General features: G+C 36.6%; 3 protein-coding genes across 4 annotated transcripts; 1 reads left to right on the top strand and 2 right to left on the bottom strand.

Annotated features, from left to right (window-relative positions):
- Nucleotides 1-201: 201 nt before the first annotated feature.
- On the bottom strand, nucleotides 202-1,458 carry LOC112797536 (RING-H2 finger protein ATL67). Its single transcript, XM_025840523.3, has one exon. The coding sequence runs from the start codon at nucleotides 1,334-1,336 to the stop codon at nucleotides 611-613; it is 726 nt and encodes a 241-aa protein (XP_025696308.1). The 5' UTR covers nucleotides 1,337-1,458; the 3' UTR covers nucleotides 202-610.
- Nucleotides 1,459-6,252: 4,794 nt separating this feature from the next.
- On the top strand, nucleotides 6,253-10,338 carry LOC112795295 (lysM domain receptor-like kinase 4). Its single transcript, XM_029297987.2, has 4 exons — nucleotides 6,253-6,466; nucleotides 6,544-7,366; nucleotides 7,944-8,859; nucleotides 9,047-10,338. The coding sequence occupies exons 1-4, from the start codon at nucleotides 6,357-6,359 to the stop codon at nucleotides 10,225-10,227; spliced, it is 3,030 nt and encodes a 1,009-aa protein (XP_029153820.2). The 5' UTR covers nucleotides 6,253-6,356; the 3' UTR covers nucleotides 10,228-10,338.
- Nucleotides 10,339-10,510: 172 nt separating this feature from the next.
- LOC112797537 (uncharacterized) lies at nucleotides 10,511-16,110 on the bottom strand. 2 transcript variants are annotated; one of them, XM_025840525.3, is made up of 8 exons: nucleotides 16,008-16,110; nucleotides 15,701-15,787; nucleotides 14,807-15,076; nucleotides 13,805-14,635; nucleotides 12,979-13,028; nucleotides 12,573-12,865; nucleotides 12,286-12,443; nucleotides 10,511-11,970 (listed from the first exon to the last, which is right to left on the bottom strand). In XM_025840525.3, exons 3-8 carry the CDS (start codon nucleotides 14,951-14,953, stop codon nucleotides 10,702-10,704), a joined length of 2,748 nt encoding a protein of 915 aa, XP_025696310.1. In that variant the 5' UTR covers nucleotides 14,954-15,076; nucleotides 15,701-15,787; nucleotides 16,008-16,110; the 3' UTR covers nucleotides 10,511-10,701. The 2 variants fall into 2 exon arrangements, with proteins under 2 accessions (XP_025696310.1, XP_025696309.1); XM_025840524.3 differs by having other exon boundaries at nucleotides 15,962-16,100.
- Nucleotides 16,111-19,677: the final 3,567 nt, after the last annotated feature.

Here is a 19,677-nt window from a genome sequence, read left to right on the forward strand (position 1 = left end):
ACATCTTATTTAGGTACATCTACACTAAGGTTAATGACAGGTACAAAATAGATAAGGAAACTTAACATTCAACTTCACTAATGGGATTCAAATCTTCAATATTACAATCCCATAAAAAAATGTTGGGAAAAAAAAAAAACAAAAATCTTGTTAAAAAATAAACAAAGACATAAAAAGTTAGGTTTCATATTCACAGAACAATTGCTCAAATATCAAATTCTATTTTCAAATCTGAATTTCGTAAAGATAAAATCATTTTCCAGCACCTTTGAATTGTAAACACAAAAAAACTCTAATTCATAAAGCAAGAATCAAACTATTTAACTTTATGCTATGATACGTTAAATTCTACTTGAAAAAAATAAAAACTCCTATGAAATTTCCATTAGTCCAACAACTAGCACTAAGCATTCTACTACTTCTCTATTCCCTAATTCCCACTTACATCAAACCCGAAAAACTAAAAATCCTTCCTTTATAACCTTTTCAACACCCCAATAACCCCAAAATAAGAATTAAAAAGAAAAATCAGATCCCCATGTTTTTTCCTTCTAAAATTAGTGAATAAAATACCCAAATTACCCCTCCCCTCTCCCTTGAAAAAGAGGCATCACCTCCTCCTCCTATCAGCAGCATACTGAGACAGCGGCACCACCTCCTGCAGCGGCGTCGACAGCGGCGTGGGAACCGGCGTCGGAAGCGGCGAGTTCCGGCAAACGGGGCAGGAGCCATTAAGCCTAAGCCAAGAGTCAAGGCAGCAGACGTGGAAATAGTGCCTGCACTCCGGCATCATCCTCAGCATCTCCGAATCCTTGTACTCACACAGACATATGGAACACGTGGTGTTCTGTCCGATGTTACTGCTGTCCCTGCTGAATTGAAACCTCGGATACGAGTTTATCACGTTTTGTTCCAACCCCACCGCGCCGCGCTCTTCGTCTCCGTCTTCGTCATCATCGCCTTCTGCGACGAAGATTATTCGTGGGAGAACGACGCCGTCACGGTGGGTGGTGGTGGGGTTGTTAATATTATTGCGACGGTTGCGGTTACAGCAGAGGTAAGAAGATAAGATGAGGGTGGAGAGGAGAACGAGGAAAGCAAGGGCTATGGCTATGGAGTAGCCAAGGCCAAGGTGGTTGAGGAATGATGAGGTTGAAGACATGGACATGGGTATGAGGAGAGGGAGAAGAAGAAGGAGAAAGCGTTGTTGTGATTCTTTGGTGAATCCATTTGTGAAGAGAGAGAGAGAGAGAGAGAGAGAGAAGAGTGAGAGAGAAAGAGAGAGAGCGTGTGGGGATATTTTAAGAGGGGGGGAAGGGGGGAGAGAGTGGTGCATTTAATAGTAAGGTTTACGGGGAGAGGCTCAATGAGATTGAAATCAAAAGCTTTAAATGAGGGAAGGTAGAATGCATTAAATTTGTTGGTGTAGAGAGAAAGAGTAGTTAACGGCAGAATCCGTTGCCAAAGAGTAATAGCCTCTGCCCTCAGTCGGTCACACATGAACTGTCTAAGGTTTAATACTTTAATGTGGGAATTACCAACCCCATTTTATCCATTTCTCATAATAACAATCTGATTTTTTATTTTATTATAAAAATTATTTAAATGATAAAACTAATAGTTTAGCATAGAATTATTATTATTAATGTATTAATCATATTTTAATATTTATTATTTATATATTTAAAAGTTATTTATTAAATTTTATAATAAATAATATTTTTAAAATTTAAATACTTTATAAATTAATTTATATTTATTATACTATATATTCAATAATTTATTAAAGAAAATATTAATATAGTAAATAAAAAATAATTTATAAAAAATACTATTTAAAGAATAAAGACAAATAAATCTTTAATCAATTTGAATTTAAAAAAAATAAATTTCTATTCATTTCTAAACCTGACACGTCAGTGTTTTTTATTTAAAGTTGATGAAAAAAACACCTATAGATCAGAGACGGTATTGTATCACAAAAATAGGAGACTAAAATGAATTGTTTTTATCCTAAAGAGTTGTGTTGTCAATTCTAAAAAATGTATAAAAATTAAGTTGGCACTTCACTGCACTCAACTTTAATTTATAGTTTTTTTTTTCAAAATTTGAGTATTTACCGTTTCAAATTATTTTTAGGGCAATTTACTTAAATAAATAAAATGGGAGAGTTGTTTACCTAAATGTGCAAATCTGTTTGTTGTTACGTTTATGTGCAAAATCGGATTTATATGTAAACCGTGGCAACCCACCACGGTTTCTAAACATGCATAAACCGTGGGAGGTCACCACGGATTAGGAGCAAATGGATTTACATGTAAACCGTGGTAGGTCACCACGGTTTACGAAGGCAAATCGGCGTGCATAAACCGTGGGGAGTCACCACGGTTTATGAGGAAACAATGTTGAACGTAAAACCCGGTAACCCACCGCGGTTTACGTGTGTCTACATATATAAGTAATCCGCTGAAGGTAGGGACGGATTCATTAGGAACATAAGGAAGAAAGTGGGTTGCTTGTTGTAGAGAGAATTTGGGAAAAGGTTTGGAGGCAACGAAGGAGAAGTGGGTGGTGGGGCCAATGGAGGATGAGGATCGATTGTACCGACTAAATGGCATCGCTCACGTGGCAGGATATATCGACGAAGAGGTTAGTTACTGTTATTGTTATTATTATTGTAATTAAATTTAATTCTAATATAGCAATTGATATGTTAGTAGGAATATTGCTAGTAAATATTTTTATTTTATTACGTTTATTTGTTTTGTGATTCTGATTAATATTATTTACATAAATATTAATGTTATTATCGGTATTGTTAGTAATGCATATTTTATTATGCTTATTTATCTTCTTAGTATGGTTAATAGTATTTTTGCACAATATTTTATTATAAATATTAATATTTTATTGAAAGATTTTTTTTCTGTATTTATATTGTTAATTTGTTGTAGTGAGTGCACAGTTTTCTTAGCTTCAGTATTTAATACACGATAACAGAATCCATGAATTTAATGTGAGCAGTCTAATAATTTCTACGAAAATTATGTTTGTTGTTGTTTGTAATGGTTGTATGTTAAGGAATTTTATTACCGACGTTTTGCAGCCTAGTAGGGTTATTACAGCCGTTAGGCGGCAGCAGAATATGTCCTTACATGACCGGATTATACCGTATCTGGAGACTGCGGGCTTGTATCATCTTGCTAGGCTAAACAGTCAGTGGTTCTGGGTTGATGAGTCTCTGCTTAGCGCATTTATTGAGCGGTGGCGTCCGGAGACCCACACGTTCCATATGCCGTTTGGTGAGTGCACCATTACTTTACAGGATGTTGCGTATCAGCTGGGTTTGCCGATTGATGGTGCACCCGTTAGTGGGTGCTTGACTGAGTTTGAGAATCTGATGGAACACGGTAGACCAGCATGGGTGTGGTTCCGGGAGTTGTTCGGGGAGTTACCTCCACAGAGTAAAGTGAAGCAGATGACAGTGTGCTACACCTGGTTCCACGAGAGGTTCCGAGTTCTCCCTGCAGATGCTACTGATGAGACCGTGCGTGTATATGCACGCGCTTATATCCTGATGCTGTTGTCGTCTCAGCTGTTTGCGGACAAGAATGCAAACAGGGTACACCTTCGCTGGTTGCCTTATTTGGCATCATTGGATGACTTGGGCAGATATAGCTGGGGCTCCGCTGCACTAGCCTGGTTGTATAGGTGTCTTTGTCGTGGTACAAACAGAAACGTCGTTAACTTGGCTGGGCCGCTACACCTACTACAGTCTTGGATTTTCTGGAGGTTTCCCAGTCTGAGGCCCACTGGTTTTGACCGGTTCGGTTTTTCGCTTGCTTCTAGGTATGGTTTAAAAATATGCGTTCATAAATTGTAAAAAATGCATGTGTTATGGTTTGTTTTGACATCATTTCAATTTAAATTGTAGGTGGGCCGAGTTTGTTCCGAGGAACGATGCAGGGGCACAGAGATTAGTTTCCGCACGCCTTGCACTTGATCGTTTGCGTGTCCACGATGTGAGTGATTTATTTATTACTGATAGTCGTACTAGTTTTTCTTACATGCCACTGCCTCATGAACGTCTTACTGTTTCTATGCAGTTTGTGTGGGAGCCTTATTCTTCTGCTGATGTTGCTGCTGTTATTCATCCGGAGATACTAGCTGATGAGCACCGACGACTATGGACGGCCGTCACTAGCCTGATATATTTTGCTGCGATCGAGTGGCATCAGGTGGATAGGGTTCTACCCCAGTTCGGTGGTGTTCAGCATCTCCCAGATGTAGCTCTGAACATAGATTGGCTACATGCGAAGGATGGTAGGGGTGGGGACCGGTGGTTTCCTACATATTATCAGGAGTGGCACCAGCTTTGGGAGAACCGGCATCAGTCAGTCATATGGGTCGATCGAGTCCTCGACCCTGGTCCATCAGCAGATTACCTAGAGTGGTGGTGCCGTGTGGCGCACAGGTTCCTATCCCCAGATGTAGCATTTCAGGATCCGAGGCCGATTGTGTTGACTGAGGAGGCGCGTCACAGAGGGTCGTCCCAGGCACCTCCTAGAGTGCATGTTTATGACAGACCAGATAACAGACGAGTCGATCGGCGTCGCCGTATTGGGACCCGGACCACCGATCGCGAGTGGAGGGAGTTTGCCGACCGATTGGAGCAGGACGTTCCTGGAGCTGAGGCTGGAGATCCAGTGGACTACCGTGTTCCTCGACGTAGAGGCAGACGGCCACCTGCGCGGCCTGACCGTCGAGGTGCGCCTGATGGAGGACCATCCGAGCAGGGGGGCGGCACTGGTCACGTGGCCGCTGAGGATGTAGTTGGATAAGCATCAGCTATGGATCAGCCGACGTTCGACGTGGGTTCTAGCTCACAGTTGTTTGGGAACGTGAGCCCATATGGTTTTGCCGAGTTTACGACCGCGGCTGTTGGGGTGGACATTGCTGATCCTGTTACTGAGTCCGAGTTTTACAGAGACATAGCTGACATGCTTAGGGATGATGATCAGACCTATTATAGGCCATAGATGCCTGAGGAGCATGCCCAGTTTAGTGCTCAGCAGCCACGCAGTGACGATGTTAAGGCTCAGTTGGCAGTTGACCTGAACGAGCCAGCAGTTTCGCCGTCCGACCCATGGTTTGCTTTAGGAGGGACACCTGCCTCCGCTTTCAGCGCGGCTCCCGCACACCCCACAACACCAGCGGCAGATCACAGACCTAGGCGGGTTAGACGTCCTCCTTTGTGTGGCACCGGAGGGCACTTGCTTGGCCAGTTCGACGATGATGACAGTGACACCATTGAAGATTCTGATTAGTTATGTTATATGTTCCTGTCCAGTACTTTCTTTGTTTATTTATGTATTGATCATGCTAGTTACTTTATGTATTGAACATGCTAATTAGTTTATGTATTGGGCATGCTAGTTAGTGTTTATGGATTTCAGACTTATTGTTAAATATTATTTATCTTTTGACCATGTAGTTTAACCTGCTTCAGAATATTTGATGTGTTCCTCTATGGTTTATATTATAATGCACATTATGAAAGATGTCTAAAGTGGTTTAATGAAACTGATAAAATAACAGGAGTTTATTATACTGAGATTTTGTTGTTGATGAAACATGTTGACGGTGACATACTTAACCAACGATGCATTACTAACATTATTTAGACCATGAAACAAATGAGACAGCATAGAAGGGGGTTACACGACATGAGATCTACGCATCCCCTCCACCACTATGTGTTCGCTGGTGACAGTTCCTTCGCGTATGCCCAGGCTGACGGCATAGCCCACAACGTTTCGGCTGATTCTCTTGAGACTGATCCATGCTTCCACGGATCCTGGTTGCCTTTGGACGACCTTCCTTTGCACGCCGCAGATTAGGGTCAGGAATGATGGTTGGGCCAGCATATGGAGGCCATAGGCCTTCAGGAATAGGTGGGAGAAACCCCTGCTTGTAAACGTTGAACACCTCAGTCATACGATACACTTCGTGAACATATGACGCCCAGTTTAGCCGGGAGTAGGCGCAACATATAAGACTAGCATTGTTTGATTTTTGCAGGTGTTGGCATTGGTGTAGGTTTTCTTTGTTTCTTTCTCTTGGGTTATAAACTATACCAATACATACAGAAAAAGAGAGAAAGGATTCGCAAAGAAAAGCTATTCAAACAGAATGGTGGCTACTTGTTACAAGAGAAAGTGTCATCATCACATGAAAATGGATCACAAAAGGTAATAATAAAGCTTTTCACAGCTGAGGAGCTTCAAAGAGCAACAGATAACTACAACTGGAGCAGGTTTCTTGGTCAAGGTGGATATGGAAAAGTCTACAAAGGAATGCTACCAGATGGAACCATAGTAGCTGTTAAGAGATCTAAGGAGATTGAGAGGAACCAGATTGAGACTTTCGTCAATGAAGTTGTCATTTTATCACAGATTAATCACAGGTATTGAAGCTCAAATATCACAATCAAGTAAATAACTAACTATTTTCTTCTATATTCACTGATATCTCTAATAACAGGAACATTGTGAAGCTCTTGGGGTGCTGTCTTGAGACAGAAGCACCATTACTAGTCTATGAGTTCATTCCAAATGGAACACTTGCACAACATATTCATAGCAAACCCCATGAATCATCTTCACCACTTTCATGGGATAGCCGGCTTCGAATTGCATGCGAGGTAGCTGGAGCAGTGGCCTATATGCATTCTTCAGCTTCAATTCCCATCTTCCATAGAGATATCAAACCTACTAACATACTCTTAGATAGTAACTATAGTGCAAAAGTGTCTGATTTTGGAACATCAAGATCATTGCCACAAGACAAGACTCACTTGACAACACAAATAGGAGGAACTTTCGGATACATCGACCCTGAATATTTCCAATCTAGTCAATTTTCGGATAAGAGTGACGTATATAGTTTTGGAGTTGTGCTTGTCGAAATCATAACTGGGAAGAAGCCGATTTCGTTTATAGAAGAAGATGAGGGTCAGAATTTGATTGCTGAATTCATTTCTGTGATGAAGGAGAACAAAGTTTGTGATATCTTGGATCCCAAGGTATTGAAGGAAGCTAAGAATGATGAGATTATTGCAATTTCAAATCTTGCAATGAGGTGTTTGAGGCTAAATGGGAAAAAAAGGCCAACAATGAAAGAGGTTTCAGCTGAGTTGGAATCATTGAGGAAGGTACAAAGTTCCATGTTGGTTGATAACCATGATCATCATCATGATGAATCAACAAACAATGATGAAAAATTATCGCATAAACACAACAATAGTTTAGTACAAGAATATGCAGAGGAGAGCATTTTGCTGTCATTACAATTACAAATGGAGTCCTCATCCTTCTAAGATGTTACATTAAAAACTGATTCTATGTTTGTTATGATTTGTGTTTCAATTTTTGGTCACTGTTTTTCATATGCATGCCCCTGAGACCATGAATTACCATTCATCTTGTTTGACCATTTGACTTCACATGATGAATTCTGAATATTCAACCACAAGGATTGATTGAACGCTAACACTTCAAACAAAAAGAAAATTCATATTGGAAATGTTGAGCTCTTAAAACAAGAGGAAAATTCTTTTACTCAAAGTAACTCACTCTGAAGGTTATTATTATTGGTATACTTGTTCCAAATTTATATGAGTCAAATATCTTCCAAGCCTCCAACTTTGAATTATCAAATAGTCAATATTTTCTAGTCATGTTGCTTAGGCAAGTGTAAAGAAGGATAAGAAAATACTAAAACAACCCTGCCTTAATGCTTACAAACTTATTCCAAACAGCAGTGCTGTTGCTGTCAGACATTACAAGTCCAAATAGTTACTCTTTTCAATTTGACATGGTAGCTTTGAATTCTTTTTGATAAAACTTATTAAAGTATCTAGTATCTACTATTGGTAACATAAAAAAGAACAAAGTGCAACTCATCTATGTTCTTGTCTTCTCCATAGAAGATCAAAGAGGATCATGGAGCTTCAATACCTCAACATTATTTTCACAATCTTCATTCTCTTATCTCTATTTCCTCAATATCTCCATTGCCAACAACAATTCCTCAATGAAACTGTCTTTGACTGCTCCAGCAACCCTTCCACACCAAAAGGGTACCTCTGCAATAGTCCTAAAAAATCATGCACTTCCTTCTTAGTTTACAGGTCCAAACCTCCCTATAACACCCCTCAAACCATTTCAAATCTTCTTGCTTCTGAAGAATCCACAGTATCCTCCATCAACAAAATTTCAAGTAATAAAAAAATTCCTACCAACAAATCAATAATTGTTCCTGTGTCTTGCTCCTGTTCTGGAAATATTTATCAACACAATGCTTTTTACACAGTCAATAAGGATGACACATATTTCATGTTAGTGAACACTACTTACCAAGGCCTCACAACATGCCAGGCTTTGATGGGACAGAACTACTATGCTTCTGTCAACATTGCCATTGGTGCTCAGCTCACAGTTCCCATGCTATGTGCTTGTCCAACTGCAAACCAAACAGCAAAAGGCGTGACATCATTGCTCGTTTACTCGCTTGGCGAAGGCGACACAATCAAGTCAATAGGAGAGACTTATGGTGTTGATGAACAAAGTATTCTTGATGCCAATGAGCTGAACCAGACATCAAATGGAAACAGAAGCTTGAGCCTTATGGCGAGGACTCCGATTTTGATTCCATTGAGGGGTAAGAGCTGCAAAGATGATCCAGAGAGTTTCTATTGTACATGTTCTCAGGGAGATGTCACAAATTCAAGCCTCATGGGACTCAACTGTGAAGAATCAGATGGTCAAAAATTTCCTGCTAAATTGGTTGCAGCACTAGGTATATATATGTATATGTCTTGACCCTCACAGCAATTGAATATAGCTATGTTAGCATGGCTTTAGGCCTATATAGCATGTAGGCTATAGCTGATACTATTAAGGAGAAAAGGCTTAGTTTATATTATTTGCCATATCTAAGTTTAGCAATTATGATATATCCTCCTAAAATTTGCATGTATTTGCAGGTGTTGGCATTGGTGCTGGCTTTCTCTGTTTGTTTCTTCTTGGTTATAAGCTGTACCAATGCATACAGAAAAAGAGAGAAAAACTTCATAAAGAAAAGCTGTTCAAGCAAAATGGTGGCTACTTGCTACAAGAGAAGGTCTCATCTTATACAAATGGACAAAGGACAAAGCTTTTTACCGAGGAGGAGCTGAAGAGAGCAACAGATAACTACAACCAGAGTAGGTTCCTTGGTCAAGGTGGCTTTGGCACGGTCTACAAAGGAATGTTACCGGACGGAACCATAGTCGCCGTTAAGAGATCAAAAGAGATGGAAAGGAACCAGATACAGACTTTTGTCAATGAAGTTGTGATTCTATCACAGATTAACCACAGGAACATTGTTAAACTCTTGGGGTGTTGTCTTGAGACAGAAGCACCATTACTTGTCTATGAATTTATTCCAAATGGAACACTTTCTGACCATATTCATGTGAAAGAGGACGAGTCATCATCGCTTTCATGGGATGGCCGCCTTCAAATTGCTTGTGAGGTAGCTGGAGCAGTGGCCTATATGCATTCTGCAGCTTCTGTTCCTATCTTCCATAGAGACATCAAACCTTCAAACATACTCCTAGACAGCAACTACAGTGCTAAAGTTTCTGATTTTGGAACATCTAAATCACTTCCATTGGATAATACTCACTTGACAACTGCAGTAAGAGGAACTTTTGGGTACATAGATCCTGAGTATTTTCAGTCCAATCAATATACAGATAGAAGTGATGTGTATAGTTTCGGAGTTGTGCTTGTTGAGCTCATAACTGGGAGGAAACCACTTTCATTGTTACAAGATGAGGGTCAGCATCTGATAGCAGAATTCATTTCTCTGATGAAGGAGAACCAGCTTTCTGAAATTCTGGATGCCAAAGTGCTCAAGGAAGCAAGGGAAGATCACATTCTTGCCATTGCAAATCTTGCAATGAGATGCTTGAGACTCAGTGGGAAGAAAAGACCAACCATGAAAGAAGTTTCAGCAGAACTAGAAGCATTGAGAACAGCAAAGAGTTCCGTACTTATCGACCTTGACCACATCTCGCCTGAAGATGGTGGATCACCTAGCCACACCACCAGGGGACCAATTCAAGAATCTGGAGAGGAAAGCATTTTGGTATCCCTACAAATGGAGTCCACATCCTTCTAAGATGCCTGATTGACACCCCAGATATTTGTTCATGAAAATGTTGGCAAAATTATAGAGGAAACCCTTCAATTGTTGTATATATATTTGGTTATGACAGAATTTTTTTTCAAATTTTTTTAGCAAGGCTAGAGACTCGGCTTATCACATATGTTGTTAAAATATTAGAACTGCTCCTATCACATTTGGTACATAATTCTAGAAAGTATATTCTGATAAATTTTCTGGCTATGAAGCAGTTTCCATTCTCTTTTCCTCTCATTGGTAAATTTTAAGCATTTGAAGCTTAGGAAGCCCTGAGAATTTCAATTAAAATTAGAAAAACAACATTCACTTAGCATAAGGTCCACATGATCCCCTACATTTTTACAAATTACTGATCTACAATATGGAACATTCCTCTACAACCTTTTTCTACAGCTAACAGCATAAATTAAACAAGGTTATCCACATCAAACACTTATTTATTGGTGTTTGTTATAAGCTGGAACGGTTATCATCAGATATGGTCTCTTCAGAAGATGTGTCACTATCAATAATGATTAAGGCATCTGATTTCTTGACATGTTGCTCCAATGGCTTATTCACTTTCATCATCCCAAATCTTCTTCTTGAATAGGTTGCACAGTGAGAAGAACCATTTTGATTTGACATTTGTGGCTCAGTTGTTCCCAAACCACTCAACCTATTTTGAGGCACAAAGCTAGACTTCCCGGCATCCAAGCCATGCTCCGGATGAGAACTCAAAGAAACGGCTGTGGCCGGAGCCAGGTTCGGCTCAACTGACTTTAAAGGAGGAGCGAAAATTGCTTCTCTCAGCCAGTGAGGCAAATTACTGTTTCCTGTGGAAAAGTTAAAGGGAAAATCATTTGAATAAGAATTTTCTCTGGGAAGACTCAAGCTCCCAGGAAAAGATCCCCATTCATAATTATCTGCACTTTTGTTGTAAGAGGCCTTCCTAGAATGAAAGCCCGGCCTATGATTCCGTCCGGTGGTGTTACCATGAGAATTTAACCGAGCACGGGATTTCTTTAGGGTATTACTGTCCCTGTAAGAAAACATATCTTCCGGCGAAAGCTTAGTATTGTCTATTGCACTTTCTCTCCAAAAACTTGCTTTAGGATCTAAGCAGAAGTTTCCTTCCAATGATGCGGCTTTTGGATACATGAACTGTGGAAAAGCAACATCATTCAAAACTTTTAATTGTTCATCCTCCCAACGATCAGCAAGGTCCTTTGCTAACCTTAACGGCGAAAACCTCAGTCTTGGATCCCTTAGCATGGCGTCCCAATTCCCCTTACCATGTCTCCTCACACCAATCCAGAGATAATCCAGCTCCTCTTCAGACCACATGGTTGGGTGTGGCATCAAGTTATCTTGAAAAATGCCCCTTTCATTCAAAGATCTTGCTCTGCTTACAATGCTCTCAAGCATCATTTTGTGTCGGCGATGCCACGGTTTTCGGCTTGCTGAATATTCAGATAACATGTCTTGTACAGAACCTTTGGTTTCACTCGATGAATTTGGCAAAGGCAATAGTGACAAGCAAGTAATGGAATCACAACCTCCAATGTTAGGCTCAACAGGTAAAGACAAACCCAAAGAAAGTGAAACTGTTGGCACAGGTTCCGATCGAATAATTTTACTTTGTTGAACATTCATTCTTTTGCTAGACATCATGCTACCAGTTGACTGAGGTTGAGCAATGATTGAGCAAACATCACTGGATGTTCCTTCTGGAATCATCTGTATATTCAAGAAAACAAGAACTAAGTTTATGGTTTAACTAACATATGCCCTAAGGGCACATGATAAAATTATCAATTAAGAAAGCTTTTATAGAAAACAATGCAAAATTTAAATTCTCAATGCATTTGTTGTGCATTTATTAAAGTAAACTATTTAAAACTTTCTATTACTAGCAACATTAACTTGTGCCTGAACCCATAATAAATATCAATCAATGGCAACACTATCATTTGAATGAAACAACATACAATTACTTTTGTGTAAACTCAATCTTATTTACATTCATAGAGAAGCAAAGGCATTTATTTCTACCTGTGTATCTTTGACATTTAACAATTCCAATGGAGAAATTTGATCTTCCACAGTGGCAGAACTACTGCTTATAGAGGCCAATTTGTCTGCAGGAGTTGTCATCTTCAAATTTACAGGATGTTTGCCAACACCCAAGTTTAAATCAACTATGTTCTCGTCTGTATCGCATAAAATATGCTATGTGAGCTCTTCTAGGCAAATTGAAAGAAATGCAGGTTAAGCTTTTTTTTCCTGACAAATGTTGATCATCAATAACTACATGTTTAGCACTAACTGAGAAAATGTACCTGAAGAGTCAACAAGCAGGTCAAATTCACGGAGTCCTCCGGTTTTTTCCGCATCATCACATGTACCATTTCGCATGGCCTCTCTTACAGATGGCTCGGACTCTAGTTCCTGATCAGCAGTTGTGGTTGGGCAGGGATCACTAGAATCAACATTGATAGAAACTCCTTCACAATCCTTATGCATATGTTCAGCATCCTTTTGAATTAGGCAACTCTGGCCTGGTTCTATTGCAATGGTACCGGTTTTGTCTATGTCCTCGCCATGATGCAGTTGCTCCCCAAAATGTGTCACACTGTTACAATGAACACATTAATATTCTATTTTTTTATCTGCCACAACTAATGTTTTTCTAATGGATTTCATAATGGAAAAATGTGGGCTGCATTGACTTGTATGGAAATATACCATGTTGCGGAAACAACTCCCGAAGTGTCCGGATGGGGTGCATTTTCTGCCTGTCATAAAATAAAAAACTAGTGTGATTCATATCAGGCCTATATAATTAACTGTTTTACCGATAGACAAGCAAAACACAAATTGTCATGAACTCGTCATTGATTCAACAGTTGAGCAGATTTCATATTCAAGATTGTCAGCTTCGTTGCCTAATATTTTAGAGATCTCTTCAATCTGCCTAGTGTGTAACTCTGATGTCCTCAGAGCTATCTACCATTTTGACTGATTTCCTTGCCACTACATTACTACATCCCTTCGAAAGCATGAAAAGTTTTAGATGAGGATTTGGAATACTATATTGAAGAGTGATAAAGAATTATTAATTTGGATCGAATTACAGGATCATTGTAGTTAAAATTCAAAGATAGAAATTATATATAGAACACAAACCCAACGATAAAAAATACTTAACTAATGTTTCCTTTGACAACATTCGACACTAGAACTACATGCTCCCCAATAATATAAAGTAGCCAAAGAACTTGTTAACACAACAGCTTAAACCTCATTTTCAAAGTAATAATGTGTGTAAAACTTTAGATAACATCCTATCATCCCCATGCTTCGTTGCATTGATCAGTTAATACATAAATCAGCTAAGGGGAAAAAGGAATTCTTAGATAATAGTTCGAAAATTACTACAAAACAAGCTTGTAGGTTCTATGAACTAGAATCCTCCTAAAACAGTTGGCTATCATAAAATTTGCAAGTCCACAGCATTAAGATTTTTATATTAACAAATCAAAAGTTTAAGAAAATCACCAGAAAGCCATACTTTTTCTCTAGCTTGATTAAGCACCCCTCTTTCTGAAAGCTCAACTGATTGATTAAGGTCAGCCAGAAAAACCGTAGAGCAGCTTTTAGAGGATGCTTCATTTTGGATTTGATTCAACAGCTTCCCTCTTTCCAAATGATCCACTGATTGATTAAGGTCTGGTACTTTATCTACAGGACATTCCTCACAAGATGATTCATTGGTAGAACTAGCACTGGCATTAACATCAACAAGCATGCTCCACTTGGCTAGTGCTGATATATTTTCCTTCCCGTGCAATAATTCGCTTTGTCCATCAGTTGCATCTGAATCTCTTTTTCTTTTATGGCATCGATTGAAGGTAATTAATGGGGTGCCCAACTTAGTCTTTATAACCTTACGTCGAGATGGGTTAATGAAACCATCTTTTAACTGTGAATCAGTAAATTCTTCTATTGACTTATTCAATACAGAAGATTCATTGCCTTTTGGAGAGCTGCATTCCCTTGTAATGCATGCCTCTGAGCCAACTAAATTCAAACCATTCCCGGCATCCAATTTAACTGAAGGGGAAGTGCATTGTATATTTGGACAATTGCTAAATTCATTCTTAGAGATTTCAGTGGCACAGGAATCTCCAAGAGGACCAGAAGCATTCTTTGAAGCCTTTTCTGCGTGTACAGCAAGTAATTCACCAGCATCCCTTGCCGTCTCTGAGGTATCCTCGCATTGATGCCTTGATGAAAATGATTTAGACCTAGTAACCATTACTTCTGTTGCATCACAATTTCCTTGCTCTCCGGACCTAAGGCTGTCAGGTTTGCGAACCGGGAGCCATGATGAACAACCTCGCTGCTTGGCAAGAAAATAAAGTGTAATAAATAAACATATGTTTCACATTTTACAGTCATAGAAATGTATATCAATGCACTTATTTAGTATAAATACAATAATAAAGATAAATGCTACATGTAAAAATCAAAGCATTCAGATTTTCAGAAGTTTCATTTGAGAAAATCTCACCATCCGTTTCTCTTCATTCTTTTCCGTTGCCTTCTCAGCAGTTTGCTTGTCATGTTTATCTTGTGCAGATAAAGAATAATTATGGGCATCTTCAGAAGATGATTGTCGCTTTCTTTTGTATGTTAGGAAAACTTTGCGGCCGAACATTTATACCTATGTGAATACAGCTTCTACAATTCTTGATGCTATGCTTCGAAGTACTAATGTCAAAATTTCAGTTAGGTTACAATGTGCATGATGGTTGGCTAAGCTGGGAATCTAAAATGAGCACTGAAAAAAGGGTACAAAGACAAAGTTAAAACTTAAAAGGGATACGCTAAAATGACAGATAAGGAAAAGCATAAAAGTGTTAAACGAATAGAACATTATGAATATGAGGAAACTCTAGAATTCAACAACTCTCGACAAGTTCCTTCTTCAAGAGCAACCACAAATTCCAGAAGAAACTTGCCGAACTTCGACCGAATTCAATATTTGGCCCAATAAGAAAAAGGATTCTCTTTTTCCCCATTTCAATGGTCATACTCTCTTAACCATAAAGCATGAAAATTTTCTCTCATATAACACATTAAGCCATGCAAAATCCATTGAATGGATTTGTAAATGAACAAGGTCCTTTCTTTTCATGAGAAAAAACACAGAAACACTATTCTAGAAAGCATTATCCTAGCCTCAACTCTACCAAATCACCATAATCAACACTTCATTATTTCAAAAGAATATTCATAAATGCTCCATTTTTTGGCTGGAGCATAACACATAAATTGAAACCTGAGAAATTTCAGACATAAACCCCGCCATATTTTCCCTCTAAACACATTAAAAAATAGACAAAAGAAAATTAAAAAGTTGAGTTCTTGCAGTTAGACCCAGCACGAGAACAAGTTCACTTACACTGCAGAATCATGAGCTTTCAAGTTCATCCTCAATCAGCCATTTTCCTTTATTTTCACAACACCCCAGAAGAAAAATTGTAAATTTCTGCAGTTAGCAACCAAAAAATTTTAAAAAGAATCAATCTTTAGCAAATACCAAATAGTGAACACTCCAGAAAAAGAAAATCAATAAACAATAAAAAAGAGAAGCTATGAGTATAAAAACAAAACCAAAAGAAAAAGTAAAGCAAAACAAGAAGAAGAAGCAGAAGCAGCTTACAAAAGATGAAAGGAGAAACAGAGGTGAGAGGAGTGAAAGCAAAAACCTTTTCCAATGTTTGTGTCTCTTGTCTCTCTCTCTCTCTGCGTGCGTGTCTTTACTCTCTAGTACTTTCACAATTACGTAGTTCCACAAGTGGACTCTGTAAATTTTCTTTTTCTCTTTTAGTAACGAAATAATCTTACAAAAAAAAAATAAAAATAAATTTCTGCTTGACTTTAAATAAACAATATATTCTGTTTTAGATTTTTTCTGATATCATCTGAACCATTCATTAAATACTATTGAGTATTGACAATCAATTGCCAAAAAAAAAAAGAGTTAAAAACACTTTGAAATGTCTATTTATTTCAAGCGATGTGACACTTATCGAATTTTTTTAAATAAATAATTTAAATATTTTATTTACAGATATAAATCATTTATAATTTATTTACCAATTTAAAGTTGTTCATACCAAATAAGTAAGGTTTGCCCTTATACATGGAGGCTAATTTTTTTTATATGAGATTGGCATATGAGTTATGCTGAGTTATGATGTAATAAGGGATATATACTTTTGTAATAGTGTTTAATTTTTTATTTTAGTAGGAAGAAATCAGACAGTCCAATTCCATTGTAGAGAGAGAGACACAAATCGGACCGTTCGATTTGTGTGACATACTGAAATCGGACTCAAAATTTTCTGTATCGTCTGCCATGTGGAGCTTGTACTCAAACTGGACCCAAGAGTTTCTGTACTCGATCTGTCCGATTGCAGTACCTCCAATTGGACGATATGATTTGTCTTGCACAGTTCTCATACTCTGGTGAAACACCATATATCTCCATAACCCTATTATACACCAACCCTCTATCCATATTAAAATTAAAAAGTTCATATATAAAAGTCGTTTATTGCGTGATTTATGTCACTTTCACACTCTCTTTAGCTTCCTTTTTCCTTTCTTTAGACATTTCTCTTAATATTTTTGAGGTACTCAGACATTATAGCACAAACAAATATACGGGATAATGACATCAACCATCTAAATACGACATGACATATTATTGGAGCGATCGACTTTTTAAACTAGTGTTGTATAGTTATACTTAGGATACTTTTATAGATTTGGTATTTATTATATATGATTAAAGTATATGTTATTTAGTAACATAAAAAAAGGTTAGTTGTCATATTATTTAGTATTCTTTAGATGGTGCAATATATTATTAGTAAATGTTAATTAATTAATTTAATTTAATTTAATTGATAAATATTTATTATGCTTTGTATTTTTTTAATTTGAATTTTTATATTTTTAATTTTAATTTTAAACATACTAAGTAACTTGTTTTACTGAATATTTATTGTAATGTTGTTGGATAAATTTTTTAAATGTTTGATTTATAAAGTTAATTATTCTTAATGTATTTATGGACTTACGGTATTTAGCTTAATTCTAAATTCAATTAGATTATGAAGTGTGAAATAATTGCTTATTATAATTTTATCTTTTTATTTCGAAATTTAAATTTTTTTTATTTTGGATTTCAAATATGTCCTATATCAAATAGATTTTTTATTGAAATTTTTTATATTTTAACAGAGGTCTCGCATACTACTCCCTAGATGAGTTAGCCACACTCTCGCACCATCAAACATCATTCTCCCTTACTTGAGGGATGTTGGGTTTGGCGATACATTGCAGCTCAGGAATTTTGTGTTGACAACCCCTTGATTACTGCATTCGTGGAGGATGAGAGATAGAATGACACTACAAATGAAGTTGTTGTCCAATTGTCGATGGTATTAAGACATAGTGGGAGCTAAACAGGTGTGCGGACTGCCGAAAGTTACACACTTCCCTCAAGAATTGAAATATAATCGATAGGCATTTAAAACTAAAATAATCATGATAAATAAGAATATCAATTACAATATAAAGTAAGACTTACCAATATTTGAGATTCTATCGGAGGACAACACATAGTTTCTAAGGACATCCTGCTGGAAATTGCCTACAATGCATGTGGTATTTTGATCGATCCGACTCCACAACTCAGTACTCAACACTTCTTCGAATGTTGTAATTCTTCGCACCTTGCATGACTGCCTCTTTATTTTTGAATGTGTGACCAATGTGAAATTCCACACCACCGTCTATGTTGTAATCGTCCCCATTCATATTAAAAAATGGAGTTTTCTCGTGCATCACGTCCAAATCCAATGTATGATAATGACTAGGTACAATTGATAGTTCCAGAATTAGTTGCGGGACAGGCAGAAGATACCGAATTGAAGCAGCGACAGAAATCTCTGGTACAAATTCTTCCTCATCATCATCCTCATAAGAACCACTATCACAACTATCGACAACATACTCCTTATTGGACTCGTCATCACCCACGCCTATATCTATATGACAATTGGGATACACACTAACAACAACATATCCACTATCATTAGACATTTTTACTAAATTTATTGAAAAACGGAGGAGAAGAAGAAGTGAAATATTTGTAAAAAATATAAATAGTTGCAGATATTTTTATAGCTGCTCGAAATTTGTCGTATTTTATTTTTTTTGCAGTGCAAACGAATTAATTTATCTAATATCTCATTCACATGGTAAACAAATTGAGGTTGAACGTATTTTGTTTATAGTATAAACGTGATACGTGTTTATCCTTTTCTTTTATGTATTACATGTGCAAACGTGATATGTGCAACACAAAATGTAAATGAGATATAATCAACTTTAATTTGTTTATACTGTAAACAAAATAAATAAAAGAATATAAATTAATAAATAGACTACAAATTATCTATATTCATAAAAAAATATTTAAATTATTTATTTAAAAAAAATCTTACACCTATATTAAAAATAAATTTATTGGAATTAGATTATATTTATATTTTATGAATAAAATAAAATTATTTTTAAATATGTTATTATTGTTGGAGTTCTAACACTAGTTAACAGATAACTTATTCATTCATTTAGTTACTATACATTTAGGAACACAAATATGATAATAAAGAATATTATATATATCCTAAAAATTAATTACTTAATTTAGTTATTATATATGAATATATATTTATATATAAAAGAGTAATTTGGACATGGGTCTAAGAGCATTTATAATGGTAGACAATTTGAGTTTTTGTTCTGAAGCAATTAAAAATTTGAAATTGAGACTTATTAATTATTATATCTATTGGAGAAACAATGTTAAGAACTTTACTCATTTCACAAGGTAAGGGAGTCTCTCTGAAAAGGAACTAAAAATAACAAATAAATTTATGATAAGTGTCATTGTACTTTAAAAAAATATTAAAATAAATTAAAAATTTTAATAATATGATTATAGAAATTAAGCATTTGCTAATTTCACAATGCTCCTAGTAGCTAAATATTCATTTAAGTTAATTAATGTTGTTAATTAATTTAAATTATAATTATATATTATGTATTATTATTTATGAAGTTATTTTTCTTTTAAAATATTAGTTTTTATAATAGTAAATTATTTTTTAATTTAATTATTGTAAAAAATTAATAACTATATTAATTTTAATTAATTAATTAAGTATGACCACAATAGAGATTAAACTTAGTTCTTTTTAATAGAAAAGAGAAAAATGTTTAGAGTTTTTATTTATTATTTATGACGCAAAAATTGACATAAATTTTTTTTTATGATAAATTGGTCATAAATAAAAATTG

The sequence above is a fragment of the Arachis hypogaea genome, chromosome 4 (genome assembly GCF_003086295.3).
Source record: "Arachis hypogaea cultivar Tifrunner chromosome 4, arahy.Tifrunner.gnm2.J5K5, whole genome shotgun sequence".
In the NCBI taxonomy this organism is placed as follows: Eukaryota; Viridiplantae; Streptophyta; class Magnoliopsida; order Fabales; family Fabaceae; genus Arachis; species Arachis hypogaea.

Coding starts and splice junctions, on each gene's coding strand:
- LOC112795295 (XM_029297987.2), top strand. CDS start 6,357: ATGCTACCAGATGGAACCATAGTAGCTGTTAAGAGATCTAAGGAGATT. Junction 7,367..7,943: donor TACAATTACAAATGGAGTCC/TCATCCTTCTAA, acceptor TGGTAACATAAA/AAAGAACAAAGTGCAACTCA. Junction 8,860..9,046: donor TAAATTGGTTGCAGCACTAG/GTATATATATGT, acceptor ATGTATTTGCAG/GTGTTGGCATTGGTGCTGGC.
- LOC112797537 (XM_025840525.3), bottom strand. CDS start 14,953: ATGTTCGGCCGCAAAGTTTTCCTAACATACAAAAGAAAGCGACAATCA. Junction 12,866..12,978: donor GGAGTTGTTTCCGCAACATG/GTATATTTCCAT, acceptor TCATTGTAACAG/TGTGACACATTTTGGGGAGC. Junction 11,971..12,285: donor TAAATGTCAAAGATACACAG/GTAGAAATAAAT, acceptor TTGAATATACAG/ATGATTCCAGAAGGAACATC.
- LOC112797536 (XM_025840523.3), bottom strand. CDS start 1,336: ATGCACCACTCTCTCCCCCCTTCCCCCCCTCTTAAAATATCCCCACAC.